We start from the raw sequence: 15,939 nt of genomic DNA, 5'->3' as shown, positions 1-15,939 counted from the left end.
TGTGAAGCGTTGGAAGTTTAAATCCCGCTTACCGTACCATACGTCATCATCGTACGCGTCTGCCTTACATTCTAGAAGATAATTTCCAGTTAAAAAAAGAGGGGAAAGGTTCGAGTCACATACGCTAATAAAACAATTTGCCGGCACGTGCATAAAACCAAAGGAATGTTCAGCAGTCAAACAAGGGAACAGCAGTCCGTAGTTGGTAGCGAGGTGCTGGTAGTAGTAAGAGAACATACCTACTCAGAGCATGTAGTGAGCGCTGATCCGGATCATTAGAGGGAAATAACTACAAGAATAAGAATGGGGTGGAGCACATAAGCCAGGTTCTCTGAGATCATGAATGGCAGTTTATCAATATCCCCCAAGAGAAAAGTATACAACCGCTGTATCTTAGCGGTACTCACCTGTTAGGCAAAAACATGGAGTCTAACAAAGAGGTTTAAGCTTAAGTTGAGGACAACGCAGTAAGCTATGGAAAGAAAATTGATAGGTGTAACGTTAAGAGATCGGAAACGGGCGGAGTGGGTGAGGAAACAAACGCGGGTTAATGACATCCTAGTCGAAATCAAGAGGAAGAAGTGGGCTTGGGCAGAGAATGTAATGCGAAGGCAAGATAACCCCTGGTTCTTAAGCGTAGTGGAGTGGATTCCAAGAGAAGGCAAGCGTAGCAGGGGGCGGCGGCAGAAAGTTAGCTGGACGGATTAGATTAAGAAGTTTGCGGGGGTACGGTGACCACAACTGGCAAAGGACAGGGTTAATCGGAGAGATATGGGAGAGGCCTTTAGCCTGCAGTGGGCGTAGTCAGGCTGCTGATGATGATTATGATCAGTTATGTGTAACACGACTGAATATAGCGCTGAATAACAGTGAATACATCTTTAGTCAGGAACCATCTAAAAACGGCGCACAGAAAAACACGCAAAACACAGGGAGAATGGACAGGACAAGAGCGCACTAGCATCGCTTCCTACAGGACATTCTGGTTAAAATTCGTTATTACGCGCAGGAACGTCAGCCAAAGTTTGTAGTTCCCCATCCTCGAACCTTTCTTACAACAGTGCCCTCATGCCGTGCTTTTTGTGGATTGGATGTTTAGTCACAAGTGAACAGGACGGCAGAGTGTTCTTTATTGAAACTTTCAGGCCGCCGTGGGAATTGGGTGACGGTGTGCACAACACACAATGTCAGGTTAACAAAACAACATAGGCAGCCAATGCTAGCAATGCAGGACTAACATGTGGACACGGAATTAATTACTGACACCCTATGCCAGACCGAGTCGGTCATAGGGAACTGATAATGTATCTCCGAAGTTGATATGCAATGCCCCTAAACGACAAACTTGTACGACAATGTTGTCTACGCAGCCCAGGTCAATGCGGATCGGATTCCATTAAATGGAGCATTTCACTAGCGCAGTGTTAAAATTGCACAAACTGCACCGCAGAATGGTGTCGCGAGATTTGCGACGCACCAGAAAGTATAAATCTTAGAACTATGACTAAACCATAGCACATCTTCACAAACACCCTGAAAACAATGCCCTGGTATAAATAAATGATAAAAATATAACTGGCGGCAACAGATGAAATGCACAACGTGCCAGACATGACAGTACAACTTTTCCGTGGTTACTTTGAGCGATATCACGTAATTCATGCTTCCGTAGAATAGTCTGTGGAACGCAGAATCAAGTTCCTCGCTGCACTGCGCACAAAAATATCGATGCACGACCACTTTTTTTACGTCATAAAGCACCGCACGTAGGCATCATACATAAGAGCCGCATTCGGAATCCTTATTGGTCGAGCTGCATTAGCATGCGCGTAAAACGTCTTTCTCTCATTCACTAAACAGGCATTAAAAACAAATCAGGACTGGCGGAAAACCAGGGCAGCCCTTAAGTTTCGCAGCCGGCATTGAATTCGCGCATGCCACTGGACGATGTCCTTCGAGCGACCTTCCTATTGTGCGCATATTTCTGCAGTAGTTTCGTTATTTTTTCCTTCTTTGTGGTTGCTCATCAATTTTCTTGCCGACAGACGAAAAAATTAAGAGTTAAGGTCGATATGGCAATGCTGACATGATACGAAAAGTTCAAAATTGAAATGTCCTAGTCGTCATCCGTTCTAAGCAATGTTCAGATTTGTTGCATTTTTCCTCCAGTGAATTGCGCGGGTTTTCAACGATGCAGAGCAAACGCGTGCGTCATTGTTCAGGCACAGCTTCGATGAGGTTTGGTCCTCTTTCGGCACCGCTCATTGCACTCCCCATTGGCTGCAGGCTCGGTGGCAGAGCTTGGAGTTCTTGATGCGTATTTCCTACGCAGGTAGCTTTGCACTCCTCTTCAGTGTTGAACCTGCGTTCAGTACGGGCAATTAATGGGGGCTCAATTCCTGACGAAATTACAATTTGGAGATGTTAGCAGCTTCTAATAGTAAATAAATTATATCTAATAAAAACTAAACAGCCTAGAGTGCGGTTAGGTGCAAAGGCCGCACTGAATGGCTCTGCACAAGATTCGACCCTCCTGCGTTTTGCTTAAACTTCTCGTAACTACGGCACAAAGTATTTCCATTTCGCTTTAATCGAGCTGTCACCGCTGGTACGTATGTTCATCACGAGACCAAGGCAACGAAACGGACACCAGTTGTATTTGTTTATCAACCATTTTTCGCCGCAAAGTACATCTGCAACAGAGAAACATGCACAATTAAACTTTCACTCAACTTAGGTACGTGCAACCGCGAGAGCCTGCGATAATGTCTAAACGTCCAAACGCCTCATCTGATCAGGAAAAACACCACGCCATCGTCAAAACATTTAAGTAGCCAGCGTCAAGACCACGCGCACCCTGCATTAAAATACATTATTTATTATGTTACGGAAGAATCAGACAGGTTCCGAGAATTCTAAACTAACGCCACTTGAATCAGTTATTTTTGCTCGGTGACCACAGCACTCCAATTCCTAAATACCGAATTTCATCCGTATTGCCTGATGAGCCTGATGATAATCTTCCAGATTTCCTGCATTACATTCTCCTCATCCTGCCTGCTTATATCTATCGTTCTAAAGGCCACGTGAAGCTAATGCAATCCCACAAGGTGTCGTCCATAGCTGGCGTCGACGGCATGAACTCCAAACTACTAAAAAACGCTAAAATATTACAAGCGTTATTCTGTCGCAAATAGTTCTGTTATCATTATCAACTAAAGTAGTGTCCCAGGATTAGAACATAGGCAAGGTGACAAGGCGAAGCAACAGCTGTCCTCCCATGTCCCTCACAATCATTTGTTCAAAAGAGCCGCCGCGGTGGCTCAGTGGTTATGGCGCTCGGCTGCTGACCCGAAAGACGCTGATTCGATCCCGGCCGCGGCGGTCGAATTTCGATGGCGGCGAAATTCTAGAGGCTCGTGTACTGAGCGATGTAGGTGCACGTTAAAGAACCCTAGGTAGTTGAAATTTCCGGAGCCCTTCACTACGGCGTCCCTCATAGCCTGAGTCGCTTTGCCACGTTAAACCACAACAAACCAAACCAATTTGTTCAAAAGAAAAAGTCGCTTACTCTGTGATCAGAAACCTTTTAACTTAAGTAAATTTCTTTCACTCTAATAAGCAGGTCTCCGAAAAGGCATGTGACACTCAACCACTCAACTAGCTCTATTCATTATTGACAGCATTTTTAACCAGACCATATATTTCAGCGGACGCATTGTTTTTATATTTTGAGAAAGCTTTTAGCATAGTTATCTACGAACGATTTTCTTAAACTTTCGCATATTCATGTTAAACCTCTCATTCTCGATTAGATCCGTTGCTTCGTCACTAACCGCCAGAAGTTTGCATATGCTTAAAGATATTCCCTTCCTTGGGTCATTTTTCGTCTGGTTTGCCGCAATATACAGTAGTCGCCCCTTTGCCGTTCTCATTTCCCGTAAGAACGGGACTGCTGGCGTCATTTCGAATATGCGATTATTTGGTGACGACTGCTTAATCTTTCGGCCTATTACTAACAAGAACGATACCTTACTGCTACAAGCTGACCTGAACTGCACTGAATCTTGCTCTACCAAAAACCACAAAACCACGTACCTGTCTCTAAGCACTGAAAAACCGTCGCTAATTATATTTCACCGTAGACAGTCCTACCCTCACCTACATACAACTCTTGTTCCTAAATATCTTATGTCGGGTCTTATAAACACTTTGGTGTTAGCATTTTCTCCTAATAAGTAAGCCCACATTTCCAACACTAATAAAGGCGCCAACTGCGTGCATGGTTTTTCACGCCGTAACCTGAATCTTGCACCTCTGTGTGTAAAAGTTGCGAACACTTATTCGTCCCAAACTGGAACACGCATGCGCAGTTTGCCACCCTCATCACTTCATTCTTTGTTCCGCACTTTAATCAATCGAAAATCGTCCAGTAAGAATAATTCATTCTGAATACTTCATTGTAGTGTCACAAATCTGAAGGCAAAAGCTCATCTTCTATCCCTCTATTCCCATCGTAAAATAGCCAGAGTATTGGTGTCATAAATTTCACGACTCACAACTTGGAAGTTAAGTTATCGTATATGCGCACCAAATTTTTCATTACATTCATCATGCTAGAGCGGTCTGTCCAACATCTGCACATAACTCTTCGCATCTTAACGCATGCTTATGCGTTAAGATGCGAAGCACCTTTCCAGCACCTTTCAAAGCATTCTTTGAAAGAATTACGCACAAGTTTTAAAGACCGAGCCCTTATGTAAAATTCATCTATTGCTACCACAGACAGCCCTCAGGGGCATTCGGGATACCATTAAATGAACTAAATAGATTACGCTACTCGTTCTAGCCGTTCTCTGTCTAGTCGACATCCAAATCTGAGATATTTCTGTACCTGATGTAGTAGTTCACAAATTCATTAGATGCCCACCATCAGGTCAAAGTGCTTTTGCCCGATTGAATTAAATAAGTAGTTATTAATTAATCATCAACATACCAGTGTAAGGACTGAACGAATGAACAAAAATTGGAGGGGGCATTTAAGCTCCGCATTAAAGGTATGATGAAAAGAAGCCAGATTAATTCCCATATGTGCAGAAGGTCCTTCTCTACTTTAGATTCATGGATCCCTGGGAGTATTCACCCCCCTCTTGGCGCAGTGGTGCAGCGGTTAAGCGGTGTGCCACTGCCTTGCGGTGGCAGGTGCTCCCAGCGGTGGGCCTTGTGCGACCCGGGTTGGTCTTCCCGAGCGACAAATAGTTTAACTGTCACCTGCCACTGTGGGCAGTTTGCTCACTCTCCGGTGGGCAGGTTGTGATGACGTCACGAGGTCACGTGACCTAAGTGACCCACCTGTCTCTCTGGGGACCCCCTGCCAGAGTCATGCTCGTGATTTTTCGCTCACAACGCCGACGCCGGGTTTTCTGGACGCTATTGCGTTAAAGCTATCCGGAGCGAAAGGTCGCGAGCGTCAGCTGGTAAATCATGCCGGCCTTATATTTAATCGAAAGAGGTTTGCTATTTATAAAATCTCAGGGGACTCTTAAGCACCGCATTAAGGGTATGACGGATTAGTCATCGGTCATTCTCAAAATGGACTTGCTCAAATATACATTGATGTGTCCCTGAGAGTCCTTATACTCCTCCTGTCGCAATGGGGCCAATGTTAAGGGATGCACCGCTGCCCTACGATGGCAGGTGCCGGAGGGTCTTGTGCAACCGATGCCTCTTTTGATGAGCGACCTCTCGCGATCAATCATTAATTTAACTGCCACCTTCCAGGCTTGTAGTTAGTTTGCTCACAATCCGGTGGGCGGGTTGCGATGATGCCCAACGTTACCTGATCTAGTTACGCCACCTAGGTTGCTGCTCTGGGGGCGGCCGCCTGGTTCACCCTATTTATCGTTCACAACGCCGACGAAGACGTCGACAACGCCGTATTTTCTACGCAACGGGAGCCTTATCGCTATCTCGTTAAAATCCCTGCCACATTGAAGAATGCGCTGGTGCCGCATTGCTCTTCATGTATAGGCGGGAATCAAATAACGCAGGAAGTCTCGGACACACCAACTGACCTCCTTTTTTCTTCAACGCAGCGGTGTTCCCTGATGGTGTTGATGTCGGCCTTGTGACACCGCCACGTCCCGTCTGCATATTGGTGTGCGAAGTAGGGCTCCTTCATAGTCGAGACGGGGCAGGTGTGGCCGAATTTCGGAGCGTAGCATGAAGCTGGTTTGTGGTGCCCACCCGCGGCGCATGCGGCAATGCAGGCTTCTTTGGTTGTGAAATAATTCACGCCTACGTCGATGCCGGGGCATTTTCCGGTGTCATATGTCCATTTCGTGCATGAGTATCTGGAATGCATAGAGTGGCGAAGCCTGTTAGTGCGATTCTAAAAACGATTTTTTCTCTCCGCGTAGAGCGCGCAGAAAAAAAAGTACTTTTCTCCAATGAACGTTAGTTGCCTCGTTCAGTGCGCTGGACTAAAAAAAAAATAATAAAAGCCTTTCCCTCGTGCCAAACCATGAGCCCTCATGTTGGCCAGCAGCTGAGCTTTTTTTTAACTATATTATCTAAAACTTGCGCTACCAGGTATGTGATTTGCCGCACAAAGATACATAGGAATTTGAATTAATCACCTACGTCATAATCAAAAAAGCTGACGGGGGGGGGGGGGGAACACCTAAGCTCCGCCTTAAGGGTGTCACGCGCTAGCAGTGGTTAATGCCTAATTTTGCGGAGTTGATCGTTCGCCGACGTTACATTCATGGACCGCTAGCAGTCCCGATCCCACTCCTGGCGCAGTGGTTCAGTGGTTAAGCGAAGAGCCAATGCCTCGGCAGGTGGCTGTTTGAAACACAGCCACAGGCTGGGCTTTTAAGACCCAGGCTGCTCTTCCCGGTCAACCTATCACGACCAGTCGTTAATTGAACTACCGCCTCCCACTGTGGGCAGTTTGTTCATAATTAGGCGGGCAGGTTGTGGCGACGCCCCAAGGCTACCTGTTTTTTTTCGCTCATAACGTCACCGACGGCCCCAGATTTTAGGCAGAACGGAAGCTATTGAGTTAATACGTATCATCTATCAAACCTTTGCCAGCATCACTGTAAATAAGGTTAAGCAGAGAAAAGCTAGGCGGGGTGGATTAGATTAAAAAATGTGCGGGGATAGCGTGGCCACAGCTTGTACAGGACAGGGCTAATTGGAGAGACATGGGAAAGGTCTTTGCCCTGAGTAAGCGTAAGCGTATTGATGATGATGGTGAGACGGTGGAAAGTCAACGTCGGAGCTGATGCAGTAAAGCGATAGGAAACAAATAACATCCTTGTCTCCCATTATCTACCTCAACATACAGCAATAAAATGGAGAATAGCGCTCTGTGCACTTACAGGCCGAAGTCGTAGAACCACCAAGTGACCTTGATGTGATTTTCTTCGCAGGGAACCAACTCCCGACTAATCTTGCATTTATTTCCCTTATATTGGGGCCTCACGCACTCCCGGAGACAATCTTCTTCGGTGGCGAACCGGTTGGGACCAGTGTTGCACACGTAATGCTCCTCGGCCCTGACAGAGAGGCACTTCAATTGATGTCCGTCGAAGTAGTAGCCATCGTTACCCTTATCGCAGAACCGGAAGTAGCTCTTCACCTTGTGACACTGCGGTGAAAGTCAACCTTCAGCCTAGTTGTTCTGAGCTGAACACGAACAAGAAACAGGGCTTTCAAATCGCGGCTGTCGAGGCACTTATACCGTATAGTCTATGCCGAAAGTAACCGGGCAAGGGTTCCTTTCTAATCCATGCAGAGGAACACTTATGGCAACCCTTAAAGGAGCAGAACACTGAATTTTAGGGACCCAATTTATTTCGGCCCGGCAGAAAGCTTGCCCTCTAAGGTGCTGCATTCCCCAACAATTTTATTGAAGCGCTGTAGGAAATTTTTAGCCAGAATCTTTAAATCAGTGTGTACGCGCCCATTTTTATGTACCTGATGCTGGAAACCCATTACCAGCGTGCGCGATGGCGACTGCACGTCGGCAAAAACACCGTAAAAAAATAACTAAATATCATCGGCCAGAAAGTACTGCCATATTTTCAGTCATGTTTAAAATTTTCGGAAGAAAATTTTTAAGTTCGAAAATTGTGAGATAACGTTATGGAAATGCCGAAGGTAATGGTGCATTCGTTTGATATTTAACAAAATCTTTTAAGGCATTTCCATCGATCGCATCAGACAGTTAAGTCTGCCATAGAAAACCAATGGCGAACTCTTTTGGCGATAGTAAATATTTTAGTATCAAAGAAAAAAATAACAGACTGCCGTCGGGTGATCTGCGGATGTATTGATTGTCATAGTGAAATATTACATTATATGAAAAATTGGCGTTCATAAACGGTTTAACGCTCAAAAATACTTTTGTCCAGAATTGTTGGGTATGATATGGAGCAGCTTCCAGTTCAGTTTCCAACGCAAAGCTGTTATGTTAGTGATGTACGCCTCGCCGACGTAAGTTTTAGTAGACTGTAGTTGCCGCTCCATCCAGAAAATTCAAAGCACTGCGATACTATCTTGTTACAGACGCTAAAATCGAATGGTCGAAGGAAGCGTTGCTTTTCATCTAATGGTTCAGAGGACAGAGCGCAAACTACAATGAAAAAAACACTGTGCACTTAAAACAAATAGGCGGTATTTTACCGAAATGTCGTAACGTGGTGGAGTACTTATATAATAGCGGATTTCGCCGCAAAATGGCTTTTTGTGCGATTTTCAATGCAAAGTTAAAATTACAAATCCTCGTCTCTTTGATACTGCAGTGTTGAATTCTTACAGTTAGACGCACGATCGTTTCATATCCGCCATAATCCCATGACACGTTTTGCTCAGTGTTCGGTCTCCTAAACTCTAATGTGCACGAGACAAGAACAATCCTAGGCTCCAAATTCTTAGAGCTTTTGGTATCCAGGGGATTGCGTCTTAGCCTGATAGTAGAGCTCTACTATCAGGCTAAGACGCAATCCCCAATGCTTGAACACTTTTGGCAAAAATGGTATTTCTGGATCTAACTAGGCAGGCTGATAGCCTTCTATTTCGAAGTGAGGCTTAGCAATGTACAGAAAGCAAACTGAATGGTTTGATATAAGGGATTATATTCACTACAAAGCATCATTGTCATACTGCCACATAGTGTGAAAAATGCGAAAAAAAGTTAATTTAATGATATTGTTTTAGTGTAGCCTCCGAGTACACGGTATCGAAGCGCCTCGCTTGTGAACATTAACCAAGGATCCTGTTGTGTCCGCGGAAGAAATAGGCTCACTTTTAGCACTGTCCTGAGCCTATCCTCGATTCTCGTGAATTTGTCAATTGTTCCATAATCGAAAAAGCCCTGCTCCCCTCACCTAGGGTTGTTTCTGCTACGTGCGATAAGTACGTTCGTTTATTGGGGACACACTGAGGTTACATGGCCATGTAAACTGGAGAGCGGGCCATTCTCACGGCGCATGCGCTGCAGTCCGGACCTCTGGCGGTAGGCTCTTGCGCTGCCGAAACCGAAACACGGCCACACCACAGCTTCTGTATATCTTCACTTTCTATGCGCGCTCTATGAATGACACGTGAGTCTTGGACGAGCCCCAAACTGAGGCTGCGTTATAGCTCTATAAAAGCGACCAGGTGGGGAAATTCGTGACAAATACGACTTTCAATATTTTTCCGCGGTATACACTGTTTAGTTCCTACACGCGTCAAGGTCACTACAGAGCCGTGCATTAGTTCTCATTAATCCACAGTACTAGGTGTAGTTCTTGTCTAGAAAAATGCCTCAGTTCAACGGCACTGATTAGAAAACGTCTCGTAAACGGCGTGCGTCGTCTGACCTCTGGCTTTTTACGAGGAATTTTGACGAACGTGCGCATGCCACTGTTTAGTCATATCTGTGGCAAGTGTACAAACGATTTCGAAGACGCAGAATTCTCCGTACTGGGGTTGATATTGTGTCGCCGAACGATATACCAAAACGCGCCCACCCGCGAACCAAGGATAACGGAAGAGGGGAGCACAATAGCATGCAACTAAATATCGCAACACTTGCCAGCGCGAAATCTATGCGCAGAACATTAGCGTCGTTTGGAAGCGCCGGATATCTTGGTTCACTTGCAATGTAATGTTCGCCTCTACATAAAACCGTAAACGCAAAATAATCTTTAGTGTCCGTTCGTGCTTACCATCTCCCTTTTTTTGTTCGCTGGGGCTATTGTTTTGGTGGTCGGTAGTACAGCATACCCTCGCTCGCAGGTAGCTCTGCATTCTTCTTCGGTCTCGAACCTGCGTTTCGTCGGCGTTCTTTTAACACCGGGAGCTTGAAGTTATGAAAGGTCGGTTCTAAAGAACGCCGAAACGGATTTGTTGGGTACAAAGTTAATGTTTCCTCCCAGACGTAGTTTTCATAATAGCCCCTCAAAATAACCAATATAACGTGTTAGGGTGAAGGGGCCAAGGGGCAGGCACCTAGTATTCGCCTCCTGTTCAGGAAAGGGCTTTGAAATCATTCATTCAAAAGAAGCCGCTGCCGGCACCTTTACATTGCCTGAACATCCTCAACACAATCCATTTTGCGTGGTTATCAATTATACCGGCGTGTTAAGCACATCTGCCGCGCAGACAGCGCTTTGCCTGGTATAATGTTAATTCTAAGTGAACTTAGTGGACATATTCTCGGCTTTTCGGTGGTAATACAACCACTGTTTATTTGCGGTGTGCTTCTGAAAGAAGACGCGGGTTCAATCCCGGGTGCGGGAGTCTTATTTCAAAAGGAGGCAAAATACTAAAGGCCCATGTATGTGCGATGTCAGTGCTTGATAAAGAACCACAGGTCGTCGAAATTATTTAGAGCCTTCCATTACGACTTCCCTCATAGCCTGATTTTCTATGGGACGCTGAACCCGATAGAACTTCTATATGTATTGTATAAACGTAGCTATGGGTCATTATATGTTTCCCAGCGAGATTAAAGTTTTATTGCGGTTTAATGGGGATTCAACGTCTCAAAGCCGCTAAAGCTATGAGAGACGCCGTAATGATGGGCTCCGGAAATTTCGACCTGCTGGGGTTCTTTGTGCACTGACATCGCACAGTACACGACCGTCTAGAATTTCGCCTCCATTGAAATTCGACCACTACGGTCGGGATCGAACCCGCGCCTTTCGGGTCAGCAGCCGAGCCCCATAACCAATGAGCCTCCACGGCTGCTCGAGACTTAAGTGATAAGCGAGTAACTATCAAGTGAGTGACCGCTAATCAGTGGCCGAGCGAGTTAATGAGAGAGGTACTGATTGATGATTGGAAGGAATCGAACAAGAAGAGTTTAGAGTTGAAGCCCCAGTTTCAATCGCGCTCCTCGACCTCAGTTGTTTATTGCTCAGAAGAAATGTGACCATCTGTGGAGAATATTGCATGGTTTCTTTCAAGATACGTGACAATTTGAAGGCATCTTGAAACTTCAGCAGCTAGGCAGCACTTTCTGTAGTCACACTGACTGATTTTTACGTCCACGTGTAAAACGTTATTAAAAACAAGAAAGCATTTTTCGGTCACGCACAGCGCTCTGCGTAATCTCTGCGCGAGCTCACCTTCGCCTTTTTTCTAGGCACCGGTGACCCTTGATCGTGTTGATGTCGGCTATGTAGCACCGCCAGATGCCGCCCGAGGAGTTGAACGCGAAATAGGAATTCGCCATAGCTGAAGCGGGGCAGGGTACGCCGTACGACGGGGCATGACATCCTACTGGTTTTGCAGATCCCTTCCAGGTGCACTGCTGCGTGCATTCGCCATCGGACCTGTAATATTTTACTCCGTCTATGACAGCGGGGCACTTGCCGTCCTCGTACGGCCACTCCTTGCACGTTTTCCTGGAAAGTAGAGAAAGCAAATCGAACTCTTATTTCCACTCTAAAGCAATCACGGTCAAAGCGCGTTCTCAAAGTTTAAAGACTTACGGTGGAACAGAGCTTTCCTTAGATGCCACTGACTTCTATCTATGACGTTGACCCAAAAAACAGTTTGTTTGTTTGTTTGTTTGTTTGTTTGTTTGTTTGTTTGTTTGTTTGTTGGAACAGCGGGAACAGTCGATTAGATTAATGCTCAATCCAATCCACTGTTCCCGCTGTCGGTTGAGTGAATAGCGTTATTTTGCTCGTTTATGACTCGTAGTTACAAGCCATGTGTGCCGTGATCAGGAGCAACTTACATTTTTATAAACAAATCATTAATCATACTGTTAATATCCACTATAATACCCGTTTCAGCAACCCACGCGTGCAGGCTTACTGAGCATTTTATTGTTTCCCATTGCTCCCGATGCTTCTTTGTCCGACTAACAAAATCAGTTTGAAGCATGTAGGCGAGACACGCCAAGCAACTAAATCTAGGTCCACGCACTTGAAGAGAAAGTTTTGTGCGAAACACATGAATTAATTCATTCGTTATTACAGCGCAAAGACGGCACAGCACAAGAAGGGGAGACAACAGCGCTGACAGTCAACTACATTTTATTCGAGACCAGTAGGGTTTTTATACCACCTAGCGATCAGAACAGGAAAAAAAACATACAAGAATAGCTGTAGGCATGCGCAAGGGTACAAGAACGGCGGTAATCCGGCATGTGCCAGATTTCACATTCTAGATGCTTGATCTCTTTCTGGGACAATGCCACCGATGGTTCGCTTATGCACTCGTCCTGCAGTCTTATAATCATACAACCTTCTATTATTTCTCTTGTTAATGTGTCTCGGTGTTTCCCTATGACACTGCACTGCCTGTACATCGGTTCACATTTATAATAAGGGAGTAATTACTCATTGGCATCCACTCAAGCGCAGCCCTACGGCTACAAAGGAAAGCTATACAGCTTACTCAGAAACTTTGTAGTTAAAGAAAAATTCGTCCTGGTCCGGGGTTCGAACCCGGGACCACCGCTTCACCGGAGCAGTCGCTCTACCTACTGAGCTAACCGGGACGGCAAGCTTATGGTAGGGCGAGAGCGAATTGATCAATAACTCGAAGCGGGAACAGGGTTGGTCAGATGTTTTAGGTGAATCCTCCAAGGTGGAGTAAATTTGTAATAAGGGAGTAATTACTCATTGGCATCCACATAAGCGCAGCCATACGGCTACAAAGGAAAGCTATACAGCTTTCTCACTGGTGGATGCCAATGAGTAATTACAAACCGTATTACAAATTTACTCCACCTTGGGGGATTCCCCTAAAACGTTTGACCGATTCACATTTATCGTCGCTGTCATCTTCTGCGCTGCAGTCCCTGCAATGTTTGGCTACGTGGCCTGAGGTAGCCACGCGTGTGACATTGTCACTGTGCTCTTTTAGCCTTTTGCTGAGACAGCGGCAAGCGGCCAGTGGCTACCTCAGGCCACGTAGCCAAACATTGCAGGGACTGCAGCGCAGAAGATGACAGCGACGATAAATGTGAACCGATGTATAGGCAATGCAGTGTCATAGGGAAACGCCGAGACACATTAACAAGAGAAATAATAGAAGCTTCTATGATTATAAGACTGCAGGACGAGTGCATAAGCGCACCATCAGTGGCATTGTCCCAGAAAGAGATCAAATATCTAGAATGTGAAATCTGACACGTGCCGGATAACCGCCGTTCTTGTACCCTTGCGCATGCCCACAGCTATTCTTGTATGTTTTTTTTTCCTGTTCTGATCGCCAGGTGGTATAAAAACCCTACTGTTCTGGAATAAAATTTAGTTGACAGTCAGCGCTGTAGTGACCCCTTATTGTGCTGTGCCGTCTTTGCGCTGTAATAATGAATGTAGGTAACCAACTCGCCCAAAATGTTGTATTATGGAACATAAATTAAAAACGCGGCAATGTCAAATCAACAGTGAGCACCATTAACGTGAGCACGTAAATTAGACACATCCTCTCTCTGTCTTTCTGATATAGCGAGAAGAAAAAAAAAACCTAATTCCTTTTTCCAGCTTACAGCGTGGAGTTGTAAAACCACCATGTCACGGTCAGGTGAGAGCTGTTGCAGGGAACCAAGTGGCGCTCATCGTCGCACATTTGGCCCTTGTTCTTGTCGGAAGGCGTCACGCACGCTCTGCGGCAGTCTTCCGCGGTGCGGAACCGGTTGGGTCCACTGTAGCACAGGTAGTGCTCCTTGTCCCGGGTCGAGAAGCACTTCTGTTGGTGGCCGTCGTAGTAGTAGCCCTCTTTGCTGTTTTCGCAGAACTTGAAGTAGCTATTCATCGGGCGACACTGCGGTGAAAGTCGCGCATGGGGCCGTTTCAAGCGTGCGATGCAGTGACTTAATTATATAGTTTCACTGCTTGCTAAGCAAGGCGATACTGCTTGATTTAAATCCACACTGAGGAGCAATTGATGGTAGTCTGTGGCGACAGATCAACAGGTTTTAGTAGCAGTAAGTCTTTTATTTATTTATTTATTTATTTATTTATTTATTTATTTATTTATTTATTTATTTATTTATTTATTTATTTATTTATTTATTTATTTATTTATTTATTTATTTATTTATTTATTTATTTATTATAGCCACAGAACCATTAAGGCATTACAGAGGGGAGTGGTTACAAAACAAAAAAAGATGTGATCAACGAACAAGAGTTAATGAAACAGACAAGGTACAAACATGACTTCTGCACATACATTATTATCTAAGGCGTTCAGGAAAAAAAAAGGAACAAAAAAACGATAGCACAGTATTTAAATGAATCCTAATTAGACAATGTTAGGTATGACATTCTTGAATATCTGATGATCGGTGGTGGTGGCCGTCGAAGAAGGAAGGTCTTCAACTAAATGTATACGTTTCGTAAGCTAAGAAAGCCAAAGTATTAAAGGTGCACTGAAGAGGATTCTGAACTTGTCTTTTTGCCGCGGGAACTCGATCTACACGTTCCTAGCATTCTTAGAAACTACAACTTATTGCCCTATATAGAAGATTTCCCTAATTAAATCGAATTAACGTCCGGCTCCCGCCCTTTTTTTTTTAATTCTCCCTCGTACGATGGGCGGAGTCGACCAACGCGTGAAGTTCCTTTCAGCCAGCTCCGTGGAGGCTTTGCTTTAGCTTTATTTTGTTTTTAGGTTTCCATGAATAAATAGTTTCATTCGCAGATAATATAGCCGCAAAATAAGCCCCCAGAAATAAAAATACGCGCGGACTGTTTGCTACTACGGTCTACTACGTATTACTGCACCGAAGGCAGAGCGGCAAGCCGCCACGGGACTGGGTGAAAGGCACTCCACGCGTTGGTCGACTCCGCCCACCGTGCGAGGGAGAATTCAAAAGAAAGGGTGGGAGCCGGACGTTAATTCAATTTAATTTGCGAAATCGGCCATACTGGGCAATAAGTCGCAGTTTCTAAAAACGCTAGGAACGTGCAGATCGAGTTCCCGAGGCAAAAAGACGAGTTCAGATTCCTCTTCAGTGCACCTTTAAATACAGGTGTCGCCGTCACCGGCCCCTTCAGCGGCTAAACTGCGGTGCTGTGAAGACAGTTTTAGCCGGCTATTCCTTGTGGAGAAATTCAGGGGGCCAATTTGTTGACCTAAAGTGCGGTGAGGCGAAACCCTTAAGCGCAGTGTTGCTGCTTGTGTCACTGATGTGTGGCTAAGCTCTTCAGCATTGCCTCTGAGTGTGGAACGCGACAGCGTCTTGCAACTCTGCCAGGGAGTCCACAAAACGGCATCGCCCATTCGGCTCTACGCCTTGGTCGACGGTAAATTGGTTTTTGAGGAAAGGAAGTGTATCTCTCTCGCATATCTCGGTGGACACCTGAACCTCGCCGTAAGGGAAGGGAGCAAAATGGCAGTGAACGAGGACGCCTATTAGCAGCGCCTTTGTTCATTCCAAACCATTGAGCTAGCATGGCGGAGTGGTTAGCGTGC

General features: G+C 45.4%; 1 protein-coding gene across 2 annotated transcripts in view; it reads right to left on the bottom strand.

Moving 5' to 3' along the window:
* Window positions 1-1,106: 1,106 nt before the first annotated feature.
* The window catches only part of LOC149342509 (uncharacterized), a 63,872-nt gene continuing 49,039 nt past the window's right edge, over window positions 1,107-15,939 (bottom strand). For both annotated transcript variants that reach the window (XM_089544898.1, XM_089544899.1), the window contains 6 exons: window positions 14,009-14,283; window positions 11,628-11,906; window positions 10,224-10,323; window positions 7,389-7,657; window positions 6,075-6,353; window positions 1,107-2,362 (listed from right to left, as the gene is read on the bottom strand). In XM_089544898.1, the coding sequence (XP_089401024.1) occupies window positions 2,212-2,362; window positions 6,075-6,353; window positions 7,389-7,657; window positions 10,224-10,323; window positions 11,628-11,906; window positions 14,009-14,283 (1,353 nt within the window). In that variant the 3' untranslated portion in view covers window positions 1,107-2,211. The remainder of the gene's footprint in view (window positions 2,363-6,074; window positions 6,354-7,388; window positions 7,658-10,223; window positions 10,324-11,627; window positions 11,907-14,008; window positions 14,284-15,939) is intronic.

This window comes from Amblyomma mixtum, chromosome 5 (assembly GCF_055824585.1).
Source record: "Amblyomma mixtum isolate Tamu chromosome 5, ASM5582458v1, whole genome shotgun sequence".
NCBI classification, from domain to species: Eukaryota; Metazoa; Arthropoda; class Arachnida; order Ixodida; family Ixodidae; genus Amblyomma; species Amblyomma mixtum.
The sequence above is the reverse complement of the archived record's forward strand: the minus strand, read 5'-3'. Positions and strand labels throughout refer to the sequence as shown.